General features: G+C 59.3%; 2 protein-coding genes and 1 long non-coding RNA gene across 8 annotated transcripts in view; 1 reads left to right on the top strand and 2 right to left on the bottom strand.

Moving 5' to 3' along the window:
- Positions 1 to 6,239, bottom strand: part of PTPRH (protein tyrosine phosphatase receptor type H) — a 17,340-nt gene extending 11,101 nt beyond the window's left edge. For 2 of the 3 annotated variants that reach the window (XR_015146506.1, XM_086354488.1), the window contains exons 1-7: positions 5,315 to 5,497; positions 4,475 to 4,508; positions 3,619 to 3,876; positions 2,463 to 2,762; positions 1,840 to 2,112; positions 379 to 457; positions 218 to 265 (exon numbers count right to left, since the gene is read on the bottom strand). Coding sequence is in view for 2 of the 3 variants with exons in the window: in XM_086354488.1 (XP_086210614.1) it covers positions 218 to 265; positions 379 to 457; positions 1,840 to 2,112; positions 2,463 to 2,762; positions 3,619 to 3,876; positions 4,475 to 4,508; positions 5,315 to 5,365 (1,043 nt within the window). In the remaining variant the exon portion in view is untranslated. Of the gene's footprint in view, positions 1 to 217; positions 266 to 378; positions 458 to 1,839; positions 2,113 to 2,462; positions 2,763 to 3,618; positions 3,877 to 4,474; positions 4,509 to 5,314 lie in introns of all 3 variants that reach the window. The other variant, XM_086354487.1, reaches the window with a different exon arrangement.
- LOC147354639 (uncharacterized) overlaps positions 1 to 9,296 on the top strand; it is a 25,833-nt gene extending 16,537 nt beyond the window's left edge. Inside the window, exons 2-3 of the long non-coding RNA XR_015146510.1 lie at positions 7,500 to 7,700; positions 8,838 to 9,296. This is a non-coding gene — a long non-coding RNA (uncharacterized LOC147354639). The remainder of the gene's footprint in view (positions 1 to 7,499; positions 7,701 to 8,837) is intronic.
- TMEM86B (transmembrane protein 86B) lies at positions 9,243 to 12,058 on the bottom strand. 4 transcript variants are annotated; one of them, XM_086354496.1, is made up of 3 exons: positions 11,078 to 12,058; positions 10,556 to 10,796; positions 9,243 to 9,942 (listed from the first exon to the last, which is right to left on the bottom strand). In XM_086354496.1, the coding sequence occupies exons 1-3, from the start codon at positions 11,126 to 11,128 to the stop codon at positions 9,560 to 9,562; spliced, it is 675 nt and encodes a 224-aa protein (XP_086210622.1). In that variant the 5' UTR covers positions 11,129 to 12,058; the 3' UTR covers positions 9,243 to 9,559. The 4 variants fall into 4 exon arrangements, with proteins under 4 accessions (XP_086210622.1, XP_086210624.1, XP_086210621.1 ...); XM_086354498.1 differs by having other exon boundaries at positions 10,556 to 10,823; positions 11,078 to 11,280; XM_086354495.1 differs by lacking the exon at positions 11,078 to 12,058 and having other exon boundaries at positions 10,556 to 11,047.
- Positions 12,059 to 12,060: the final 2 nt, after the last annotated feature.

Below are 12,060 nucleotides of genomic sequence, written 5' to 3'. Positions count from 1 at the left end.
ATTTGGTGGTCGCACCGCTGGATGAATGAGCGGGAGTCCCAGAACGGAGACTGAAAGCGGTTCTGTAGCCTCTGGCCCGGAGCGCTTAGGGAGCGGGCAGCAGTGGAGGCATGATGGTCCCTGCAGGTGGATCCCCTAGTCCTGCCCTCTGACCTGTCCAGTGGCCAACTGGCTTTGACCTGACAGCGAGTCTCTGGCGCTCCCCAGACCCGCTCACCTGATCTCCAGATCCTTGGGTGCGGGTTTCTTCTCCCTCTTTCTACGCCTGGAAAAGGACAAGGGGAGGTAAAGGTTCGGGGAATGAGGCTGCAGCAGGGGTCCCCGTCTGTCCCCCAGGCCCCCCTCCAGGTGCGCCGTGAGCCCTGCGCAGAGTCTCACCTCCTCTTCAGGAAGAAGAGCAGCAGGCCCACCAGGACGAGTAACAGGAGGACGCTGACCACGGCTCCGGCGATGACCCCTGGGGAAGGTGAGGTGGGGGCTGTTAGAGCCTGGCGCTGCCTTCCTGCCGTCCCTCAGACTCAGAGGCCCACGGGGTAGACTCGAGGGCAGAGGAGGGAGAGGAGAACGCACCCCCACCACCCACCGACCCAACCTTGCCCCACAGCCTCTTAGTTCCCAAGTTGCTGATCAAAAGTCATCACTTGCTCGGGGGCTTCCCTGGTGGCTCCATGATAAGAATCCGCATGCCAGAGCAGGGGACACAGGTTCGATCCCTGGTCCAGGAAGATTCCACAGGCCTTGAAGCAACTAAGCCAATGAGCCATGACTACCGAGCCCAGGAGCTGCAACTCCTGAGCCCATGCACCACAGCTCCTGAAGCCCACATGCCCCAGAGCCTGTGCTCCGCAACAAGAGATGCCACCGCAGCGAGACACTGGCGCATCCCAACTAGAGAGGAGCCCCACCCCCCACAACTGGAGACAAACCCTTGCAGCGACCAAGACCCAGCAGAGCCAAAAGCAAATAATTAATTTTTTAAATAGCAACGAAGCACTGATTGATACACATTAGAACACTGGATGAGCCTTAAAAGCATTACACTAAGTGAGAGAAACCGGTCACAAAGGACCACACACTGTGTGACTGTATTTCTAGGAAAGATCCAGAAGAGGCAAATCTAGAGAGAGAGGTGTAGATTAGAGACCGTCAATGGCTGGTTGGTGGAGGACTGGGGAAGTCAGGGGGTAACAGGCTTAAAGGAGACTCTTGAGAGTCTTGTGAACAGCAAGGAGAGCAAACCAGTCCATCCTAAAGGAAATCAACCCTGAGTATTCATTGGAAGGACTGATGCTGAAGCTGAAGCTGCAATACTTTGGCCACCTGATGCGAAGAGCCGACTCACTGGAAAAGCCCCTGATGCTGGGAAAGATTGAGGGCAAGAGGAGAAGGGGACAACAGAGGATGAGATGGTTGGATGGCATCACCGACTCAATGGACATGAATCTGGGTGAACTCCGGGAGTTGATGACGGACAGGGAGGCCTGGCATGCTGTAGTTCATGGGGTCGCAAAGAGTCGGACATGACTGAGCAACTGAACAACAACAAGGCTTAAGGGGAAAACTTTTCTTTTCTTTATGGGATGATGAAAACGTTCTAAAACCGATGGCAACAATGGCTGCAAATACTGCGAATATGCAGCAGCCATTGGGTTATACCCTTTCAGTGGGTGAACTGTTGTATGTTATAGGAATCACATCTCAACAGAGCTGTTTTAAAGAAAGCAGGAAACAAAACACAAGCAGAGAGGACCCCCTGGGCAGGTGGGCCTGCCTCAGAGCAAGGCCTGAAGGGGTCTGGGGAGAAGGCCATGAATCCCCCGTCCCCGGGACCCCACTCACCCGCGTGCCCGCTCTCCACATGGCAAGCCACCGCGGCAGATGGGGCCCTCATTTCATCCCAGACGGTCGTGACTGTGGCTGAGGAGGACTGAGCCGCCCTGAGTAACGACACCTTCACAGCATCCCCGCAGGAGGAGCTGTTCTGGGGGCCTGGCTGCCCCTTGACCTCCAGTTCAAAGGCCTCATAGCCTCCCTGGGGGCAGGACCAGGCCAGGATGACCTCGTGGCCCCCAGAGGTGATGACACAGGAGGTGATGTTGGCAGGATCTGGGGCTGTGTGCAGGAGGATGAGAGGCATCAGGAGGCTCCATCCGGGGGGACTTCCCACTGCCCCTCTCCCCACCAGTCAGGCCAGTTCTCTGAGAACCAGCGTGTCCTTTCCTTCCCCCAAACCAGAATACCTCTTCACCCCTCATTCTCTCACCCCTCACCCCTGTTGTCCACACGGGGACAGGCCATAGGTCTCCAGAGACTACAACTCCCATGAGCCCTTTGACCATCCATGTCACTGCAACACATGACATCATGACCCCATGGCCTGATGGGATTTGGAGTCCGCTCACCTCTCACTGCCCCCAGGCCCGACCTAACCCCCCACCAGGTTAAAGGGAGCCCCATCTCACCCGTGGACGCATTGAGGCTCTGTTTGTAACCGCGTACACCGTAGCTCTCGGCCCACACGTTGAAGCAGTACCAAGTCCCGGGCACCAGCGCCCCCACCGTATAGTGAGTCCTGTTGGTGCTGCCCGTCTGGTTGTCCTGGTGTCCTTGGGGACCTCGCTTCCTCTGGGGATGTCCTCTGCTGGCCCAATGGACCCAGTATACATAGAACTGGGGCTGTGGGTCTGCAGGGGCTTCCCACTGCAGGGTAATGGAGCTGTCGGTCTGATTTCGCTTCTGCAGGGCCGTAACCTCGCTGGGAGCTGAGAAGTAAGGATAGAGACTGAAGGGGCTGGAGCCCCAAGGACCCCTCCCCTCCACCCCAAACCCGTGGTTCCCCAGTCTCCTCCTCCTCAAAGCAAAGCGAAAGTACCTAGGCATAGGAAGGGGTCTAATTGCTAAGGAGTGTGAACCACAGAAAAGTGGCCAGGGGTGGGGGGGCCAGGATTGCTCAGGCCCTCTGTCCGGGGTCTACAGCCCTGGGTCCCACCCATCACCATACCCTACATTGTCTGTCTCAAGCTGCCCCAGGGACAGAACCTTCTCATTTCTGGACATATCAACTTTCCAGGTGGAGCTGTTGACTCTGGTCTTTCTGGTGCGTGCGTGTGTGTCTCACATGTGTGTGTCAAGTCGTGTCCGACTCTGTGACCCCGTGGACTGTAGCCCACCAGGCTCCTCTGTCCATGGAATTTCCCAGGCAAGAATACTGAAGTGGGTTGCCATTTCCTTCTCCAGGGGATCTTCCCGACCCAGGGATCCGGTGTATCCTGCACTGGCAGGTGGGTTCATTACCACTAGCACAGTGGTAATTAACTAATCGGTAATTAACTAATTAACTAATGGAGACCCAGTGGTGGCACTGGGTCTCCATGGCTGCGAGCAGGCACTCCCTATCTGCAGCGAGTGGGGTCTACTCTTTGCTGCAGTGTGCAGGCTTCTCATTGTACTGGCTTCTCTTCTTGTAGGGCACATATTCTTTCTTCATCGCCTGCTCATTGTGGCCCAAAGGGACCCTGGGCAAGGGAGGGTGCCACGTTCTCCTGTCAACTCTCCACCACCATCTGTCACCTCCCATTAAAACAAACAAAAACAATACGAATAGCGGCTGCCTCTCACCTGTGCAGGCATTGACATGCACCGAGCTATTGAGTCCATCCTTTACTGCGTACACAGAGAATTCGTACAACGTCCCGGCTTCAAGTCCTTTCACTGTGATGGTGGTATTTGTTGTGTTTTGAGACACAGTTGCATTACCGTCACCAGTCCACTGGACACAGTAGTTCTCAGGCTCAGAGCCTTCAGGCACCTTCCAGCTCAGGGTGATGGAGCTGCTAGTCTGATTCTGCACAGTCAGGTTGCTGATGGTGCTGGAGGCTGAGAAGTTAGGAAGAAGGATCTGGAGTTAGCAGGGGAGCAGGGGAGGGGAGAGTTGCTGGGTGTGTTTGACCCTCAGGGTGAGCTCCCAGGCCTGCCTCAGTGACAGGCCGGAAGACAGATGCGGGCGCATGGTCCCCATCAGCGCCTCCTGAGCCTCAGTGTGCACATGCATCCCTGGGAGTCTCCTTACAGTCGGATTCTGACTCAGGTGCCCAGGGTGGGACGGAGGCTCTGCACGCACAGTCAGCTCTCAGGGGCCGCTGCCCATGCACGGACCACACTTGAGTGACAAGATCTAGAGCCGCGCTTTCCGGTAGGATTTCTGCAGCAATGCTGGTTCGGGGCTGCGCAGCCAGCTTCCTGGTAGGGGCTGGGGGCTGAGGACTGGGAAGGAAGGTCTGGTGCGAGCAGGGGAGTCCTGTCCCTTCTACCACCCCCCATTCCTGCCCCGTGTCCAGAAAGGACCGTTCCCATTGGCACCTGCTGTGGCCACTTTGTCCTCCATAGAGACACCCCCCACCACCACCACAAAGCTCATGGGCGTCGAGGTGTAGTGGCTTTGCGTGGGCTATGAACTCAGGCAGGGGTCACTCACCAGCCGCCCTGGCCCCTGTCCAGCTGCACAGGCCCTGGAGACAGCCCAAGGGGAGAATCAGATTCTGAGGCTCACCTCGCTTCACCCCAGGTGAGACGGCCGGCCAGTGACCCTCCCCGAGTGCCCCTGGCCCTGTGAGTCAGTGCTCCCGGAGGGCAGGAACAGGGCACCGCACCTCCTCCCCCAGGCTGGGCCCGACAAAGGTCAGCCCCACGACCTTCCCTTGTCTGCTTTGGGTGTATGTGTGTGTTGGGGGGGTGGGGTGGGGTGGTGAGGTAGGGATGGGACTCCAGGGACCCCGGAGCTGGGGTTGGCTTCAAGCATAAGGTGCTGAGATAAACTGAATGGTTTCACTTCCTGAAAAATATGGCCTTGGAAGATTAAAGGCAGGTATCAACAGACTGGGAATGAAGGAAGAGATTGAGGCTGGGAACCAGGAAACTGTCACCCAATCTGAGGGAGGGGGCTGGGGCCTGGACCCCACAATCTGAGGGACGAGGGGCTGGGGGTCTGCACCCCTGGGTTTCAGAGAGAAAGGGCTGAGGATCTGGAAGTCTTGGGTCTGAGGAAGGAGGGGCTGGGGGCCTGGACCCCCGGGTCTGAGGGGGGAGGGCCTGGGCCTGAATCCCTTCTCTTTATAAAATACCTGAGTCTTGCCAATAACCAACGTTTACTTCCGCAGCAGACACAGCAAGATCTTGAGACCAGGTGTATGTAAGCCTCCCTAGGAACCTCCCCCAATCCGGAAGCCCAGGGAAGGGTAAGCCCCGCCCCCCGCGGGGCCGGCATTCTGGGACCCCAGCATCCCTTCCCCTCGGACCCGGGGTCTGGGGGACTCACCAGCAGCAGCAGGCTCCCCCAGGGCCGGAGGCCACCGCCAGCCCCGGTCATGTCTGCGGACGCTGCCGAGGGACCCAGGTGTCCCAGCCCCGGGACCTTCCACCTGCTGGACTTTACACGCAAGAATTCCCCTCTCCCAGTCCGACGTGAGGCCACAGGTCAGGGCAGAAAGGGAGGAGGAGGAAATGGAGGCTTGTAGCCTGAGGCCAGGCCCGCCCCGCCCAGCAGCCTCGGTCCTCACCTCTGGACGCTGGGCTCCGCCTGGCTTCGAGGTATCCCCTTTCTGCCCCCAGGTTAAGGCACCGCTTCCCACGGCCGGGTGAAGGCGCGACGCAGGTCCCGTGTGTGCGGGGCGGGATGGCGGCGTGGGGCCGCTCCGGGGCGGGGAGGGAAAGATGCCCACCCCTCAAGTGGACCGTTCAGCACCAGACCGGCGTCTCATCGCCTGTCCTGCCTTTGGGCTCTGCCTCCCCTGCCCCTGCGAGCTCCGGCTGCCCTCAGACCGTCCCTATTTGCAGACCCACGCCCCACCGTTCTACCTGGGCCCGAGAGCATGTGGCTTCAATTCGAAGTGGCTCAGATTCCATATCAACGGAACTGGGCACAATCCCTTGCAAATATGTGGTAGGAATAAGGGAGTTCGCATCAAGTCTTGGAACAACGTCCGGCCCTTTGAAGCCATTGGATAAAACTGCAGCCACACTTGCTGTGGGTTCATCCCTAGACCGCCGGTGTCCAGAAGGGCTTTTCAGAAGGGCTTTGCCTTCCTGATCATCTGCACACACAAGCTGCCGTGATCTCACTTACGGTCTGAAAGTGAAGAGAGCGGGTGGGGAAGGCTTCTGGGCAGGGCACTGAAGCGCTGGGCTCCTTCCCCACTTCCTGCCCTGTGCTCCTCTCCCTTCTCCTGTTCCTGAGTGACATCCTAGAAGAAACCAGTGATGCAGCAGGCACGTTTCTCTGCATTCTGTGACCTGATCTAGCAAGTTAATCCAACACAAGGATGGGGTCTTGGGAACATCTGACTTATAGCCTGTTGATCTGAAGCACAGATAACAACCCCAGGCTTGTGACTGGCGTCTGAAGTGCGGGTGGGGGGCAGGAGGGGGCCAGATTTGTAGGGCTGAATCCTCAGCCTGTGGGACAGTGTCAGCACTGAGTTGACTTGCAGGACGCCCAGCCGGTGTTGGGAGATTTTGCTTGGTGGGTGTGGAGCAAGCCCTACGCTGTGATTGTGTGCAGGGTCGTTAACTGTTTATCGTCATGAAACACTGAAGGATAAACAAGGTCCTACCTGGAGAATCCCATGGGCACAGGAGCCTGGTGGGCTACAGTGGGGCCACAAAGAGTCAGACACAGCTGAGGGACTAAACAACAAGCTAGTGATTGCCTTGGGCTGGAGGCGATGGGTGATTAGTTTAAGGCATGGGGTGTCTTTTTGGTGTGATGAAAATGCTCTAAGATTGCTAGTTGAAAAGTCTTCTGAATATACTAAAAACCATGTCTACAGTTTTGGGTGGGCTGTTGGGTGGTAGATGAAGAAAGTGAAAGTGTTAGTCACTCAGTCATGTCTGACTCTTTGTGAACCCATGGACTGTAGCCCACCCTCCAGGCTCCTCAGTCCATGGGATTCTCCAGGCAAGAGTACTGGAGTGGATTGCCATTTCCTTCTCCAGGAGATCTTCCTGACCCAGGGATCAAACCCGGGTCTCCAGCACTGGAGGCAGATTCTTTATAGTCTGAGCCACCAGGGAAGCCTGAGAGTATCCCAGTAAAGCTGCCACCATAACATTTTTTTTCAGGAATTGGATACAAATGCCTTCAAACAGATCATGGTCACAGAGTGACCACAGACAACAATGCTATATTATAAATTACAAGGCTGCTAAGAGACTAGATTTTAATTGGTCCCACCACAATAAAGCAACAGTCGTCATGTGATGACTCGAGAGGTGTTAGCTAACATTCCGGGGGTACTCATACTGTGACGTATCCAAGTATCAAATCAACACTAGCGTGCCTTAAAGGTACACAGTTATGTCACCCCTAGCTCAGCTTCAAAAAACAGAACATGGGGTTCAGACGGAGGCTGGAGATACTGCTCCTTAGCACTTCTCCCTGGGTGGGAGGCTTTCCTGGGGGCCCTTTAGGAGGGGAGAGGGTGCTCACTTTATTTGCCCTGCAGTTACTCTGTCGTGAGCTTCCCACTCTCCATGGCTGACAGAATGATGAGGACCTGGGCAGCGCAGGAGGCGGTCCATGACCACCAAGCGGGCGTGCGGCTGAAGGAAGGCACCCCGGCCAACGTGGCATCCGAGACTGTGAAGAGCAGGCACCCGCCCCAGGCAGAACACCTGCCTCATCTGACCTCAGGCGGTTCTCTGTGGTGAGTAAGGGGTCCTGGCCTGTAGGTGGGGCAGGGACTAAAAACCAAGGGTGGGTTCTGGGGTGGGGGGGGATCCTTTAAAGCACATCTTGGGTGTAGCAGTGTCCTGCCATGAGAGTCCCTAAAAAAAAGCACAACACAGGTATAGAAGTCCCCGTCCCCTCTCTGCTATGAGTCCCTAAAAGCATATCATAGCTGTGGAAGTCTCCTCTCTCTTATAGTAGTAGTAGTAGTAGTAGTAGTAGTAGTGAAGTCGCTCAGTCATGTCCGACTCTTTGCAACCCCATGGACTAGAGCCCACCAGGCTCCTCCATCCATGGGATTCTCCAGGCAAGAGTACTGGAGTGGGTTGCCATTTCCTTCTCCAGGGGATCTTCCCTATCCAGGGATCGAACCCTGGTCTCCCGCATTGTAGGCAGATGCTTTACCATCTGAGCCACCAGGGAAGTCCCCTTTCTGCTATAAGAGTCCCTAAAAGCACATCAGGGTTGTAGATGTCCCCTCTCTGCCATCAGAGTCCCTAAAGGCACACCATGGCTGCAGAAACAGCAGGGTTTGGAGAGCAGTTCTGTTTTCTGTCCTCACGTGCAGGACCTGAGGCTCAAAGGGCAGAGGGCTGCCAAGGTCACAGCCAAGACAAGGGCCACACCTGGGTTTTTTCTTCAGTACTCCACTCCCACCATGTGTTTACCTACCCCCTCCTCCAAGCCCCCTCTGAGTTTCCTCATCTCCTCAGCCCTCTCCTCTCCTGATACTGGGTGTGACTGCAGTCAGCTGAACTGTGGTCCCCAGAGACGTGTGCAAGTCCTAAGCCCGGGCCTTCATGGATGTGATGTTGTTTAGGAACAGGGTCTTTGGAGATGTCATCAAGTTAAGGATCTCGGGATGACATCGCCCTGGACTTAGGGTGGGCCCCTCAATCAAACTGCTGGTGTCCCCAGGGGAGGGCAGCCTCGCGGAGGGAGGCCACTGCAGGAAGCCTGGCTGGGCTGTCCCGAGCTGGGGGGGGCGGGAAGGACCCTCCCCTGAGCGCGCCCTGGACGGAGGGCACCCCCACTGACACTGGGGGCTTGTGGGCCCCAGAACTGTGAGGTTTAACTTCTGTTAAGTCACCCAGCTTATGGTAATTTCTGACAGCAGCCACAGGAAGCTAACATTGGCCAGCCTCCTCCTGACCTCAGCTCAGTAACATCCTCATCTGGACAATGGACACGATGAATATGATGAATCCCCGCCGCCATCAAAGGGCCCTGGGGAGGGGGGTTACTCTACGCCACCCCCTCCCAAGTCCTGGGCACCAGGACTGGGCCACGAGCAGCCTGCTGTGGGCACAGTTAACATCACTGCGTTGTACACACAAACACGTGTTCCCCAAGGGAGGGCCCGCAGCAACTGTTCAAAGCACAACCCTGCGAATGTACTGTCACTGAATCATGGGCTTAAAAGTGGTTAAAATGGTAAATTCTGTGCGGGGGATGGGGGGAGGAAAATGACTTATTTGCTGTTGTTGTGATCAGCCCTCCCCAAATGAACGGTGATGTCGCCGGTTCAATGCCCACTTTACTTTAAGCAACAGAATAAATCAGGGCCACAACATGCGGAGAGCATTTGGAGGCACAGAAGTAGGCCAGGGGCTGGGGGGACCCAGCATGGGTCTGGCTGAGGGCCTGGAAATCAGAACGCAGGGAAGGCAGTGGACTCAGAACTCCAAGAACGGTTTAGTGACCAGATGAACCAGCACCAGCAGACTGGAGTCTGGGGGTCTTGCTCTCGCCCCCAAGGCTGTTTCTCTGGCTTCACTGGGGCCCAGGTCCTTGCAGGAGGAGAGAGGGTGGACGCCTGCCCACCTCAGCCCGGAATCAGTGGGACTTGAGTCTGGGGTTCTGGAAGGCCGACAGGGTGATGAGCATCTGGGCCGAGTAGTAGGTGGTCATGACCAGCAGGTGGCCGTGTGGCACACGGTAGGTGAAGGTGTTCCAGGCCAGCACGGAGTCCGAAAGCACGAACAGCAGGGCGCCCCAGTGGGCACTCCCGCCCCGGGCCAGGCCCCGCCACAGCATGGCGACCAGGACTACAGAGTAAGCCAGCAGGGGCCAGACCACTTGGGGTGGGATATGAGGATGCAGGAGCCGGAAGTAGAGGACGGAAACCAGGAGGAGGGGCAGCAGGAGGCCAGGCTTCAGGGGTGTGAGGCCGAAGGCCCGGAGGTAGAGCAGGTGGGCCAGGCCGAAGGCAGCCATGCCTGCAGGAGACAACGGCGGGGCGGGGCGGGCGCGCGCGCATGGTAAAGCGTGCTGCTCCCTGGCTTAACCCTACGGCCCTCGCCCCGAGGGAAAGGGCAGACCCCCAGTGCCAGCTCCCACAGTGGCCATACGGCCCCGTCTCCCAGGGTGGCCTCTTCGGCCGTCCCTTCTTCTGGCCGTTGGCCCCCAAACCGCCTCAGGCGCGCATCGCGTTCCATGCAGCTCTGCTCCGAACCGCCCGCGGACGGACACCCCAGCTTGCGGGGGCCCCGGCGGCTGCACGCACCTCGGCTCCTGCACCTGCTAGCCCTCTGCCTGCAGGGGCACCTGGCTGGTACACGCGTCCCATTTCAGGCGTCCCTTCCACGTGAGGCTGGCCTCTGGCAGCGTGCTCGAGACCGCGAGCCCTGCGCGCTCACGCGGCCTCGGGGAACGCCGCCCGCGCCCATGTGGGAGGCGCGGGGGCTGGGGTCTGGATGCGTCTTCTCACGGCCGTGGGCTCCCCAGGGAGTTCTGTTGGGGAGTCGCCCCCCCACCACGGCATCCCACCCTCCACCCACTGAGGGGGCGTCAAAAAGGGACAAGGCAACACGTCTCGTTACCCGCTCTCACCGTAGAGTAAGGCCTCAGGCCAGACGAGGCAGGCGTCCCCCACGGCCGAGCAAAGCAGGGCCCCTTGCAGGAGCGAGCGGTAGCCCCCGCCGGGGTGCGCGGTCCCCAGGAACCCCGCCAGGTAGAGGACGGGCAGGATCTTGAGCAGGACGTTGACCCAGGGCGGCTGGTCTGCGTTCTGGACGAGGAGGTAGACGGCACAGGCGAGGAAGAACGGGAGCAGCCCCAGGCCCACGCGCGGCTGTGGGTGTTTCGGGGGTAAGGGGGCCTCTGAGCAGCTGCAACGCAGCCCAGCCCCCAGCTCCTGGGACCAGCCCCCGGCTAGAGCCCTCCGGGCCCCTGGGGGCCAGGCCCAGCCCTGCCCGGGGACCCCAGCCATGCTGCCCAAGGCAAGGGGCAGCCACACAGGCACCAGGACGTCCAGGCTCACAGAACCTGCCCCCCCCCCCCCTACCCCTGATTCTTCCAGGTCACTTGGGTTCCCAGGAGCACAGGCCCCGTTCCCAGCTCGGCGGCGCTCACTTGAGCTGAGAAGCGAGGTTTCCGGAGCAGCCCCTCCTTCCGGGCGTCCATGTCGGCCTGCGGCCCCCACAGTGGCCTGCATGTGGGCACCGCTGGCTTTGAGGGTGGTGGGGACGGCGTGTGGTTACACGTTAACTCAGGAGCGTCCTGTGGACTCTGGGACTGATAAGAGGCTCAGGGAGATGCTGCCCCGCCCTGGGACAGTCCTGCCTGGCACCGCTGATACGGCCCCCGCGGGACCCCAGTGTATCTCACCCTCCACGGCCCCTGCCTCTGGCTTCCTCCTTGCCTAGGGAGCCTGGCCGCCACGCCCCTCCCACCGGCTGTGCCTGGCGGCTCAGAGGGAAGGGGGCGCAGCACTCCAAGGGCTGCTCCTCTATGAGCGAGGGGGGAAGGGCAGGGGACGCCAGAGCCCAGGGACAGGCCAGCGGCGTCCCCTCCCCTCGCGGCCCCGGGCCTGGCCGTCCCTCAGGAGCCCTCCACCCCCCAGCCCCACCCCGCCCCGCCCCCCTGGTCTGGGAAGGCCTGCCCAGCAGACAGCGGCACTGGGCAGTGTGCTAGCCCACAGGTGACTCCGGGGACGGCTCCGCGCGTCCAGCCAGCCACAGCGCACAGCACAGCCGGTCTCCGCCAGAAGCCACGGACCCCGGGCGCCTAGTCTGGCTTGGTTGGCTGCCCCCAAACCCCCACCCCCCACTGCTTCACTAAGGGGAAAGGGCTCTGGGAATGCGGGTGATGGGGCAGGAAGCCCACCACCACAACACCCGGAGCCTGTGTGTGTGTGGATGGGGGTGGGGCCAGGCACCAAGGACCGCTCAGCGCCTCCTCCAGGAAACCCTTCCCAGCTGAGCAGAAGTTCCCACCACCAGCGGAGCAAGGAGGCCAAGGACCCTAATTCCACGCTCTGAGGGTCCCACCCAGGAGGCCCCGGTGTGGGACCAGCTTAGGCTCCCCGACCCCATGTCCCCGAACTCGAAGTCTGA

This window comes from Bos grunniens, chromosome 18 (assembly GCF_055505025.1).
Source record: "Bos grunniens cultivar Pamir isolate PY7600 chromosome 18, Bosgru_T2T1.0, whole genome shotgun sequence".
Lineage (NCBI taxonomy): Eukaryota > Metazoa > Chordata > Mammalia > Artiodactyla > Bovidae > Bos > Bos grunniens.
The sequence above is the reverse complement of the archived record's forward strand: the minus strand, read 5'-3'. Positions and strand labels throughout refer to the sequence as shown.

Coding starts and splice junctions, on each gene's coding strand:
- TMEM86B (XM_086354495.1), bottom strand. CDS start 10,934: ATGGCTGGGGTCCCCGGGCAGGGCTGGGCCTGGCCCCCAGGGGCCCGG. Junction 9,943..10,555: donor GCCTGAGGCCTTACTCTACG/GTGAGAGCGGGT, acceptor TGTCTCCTGCAG/GCATGGCTGCCTTCGGCCTG.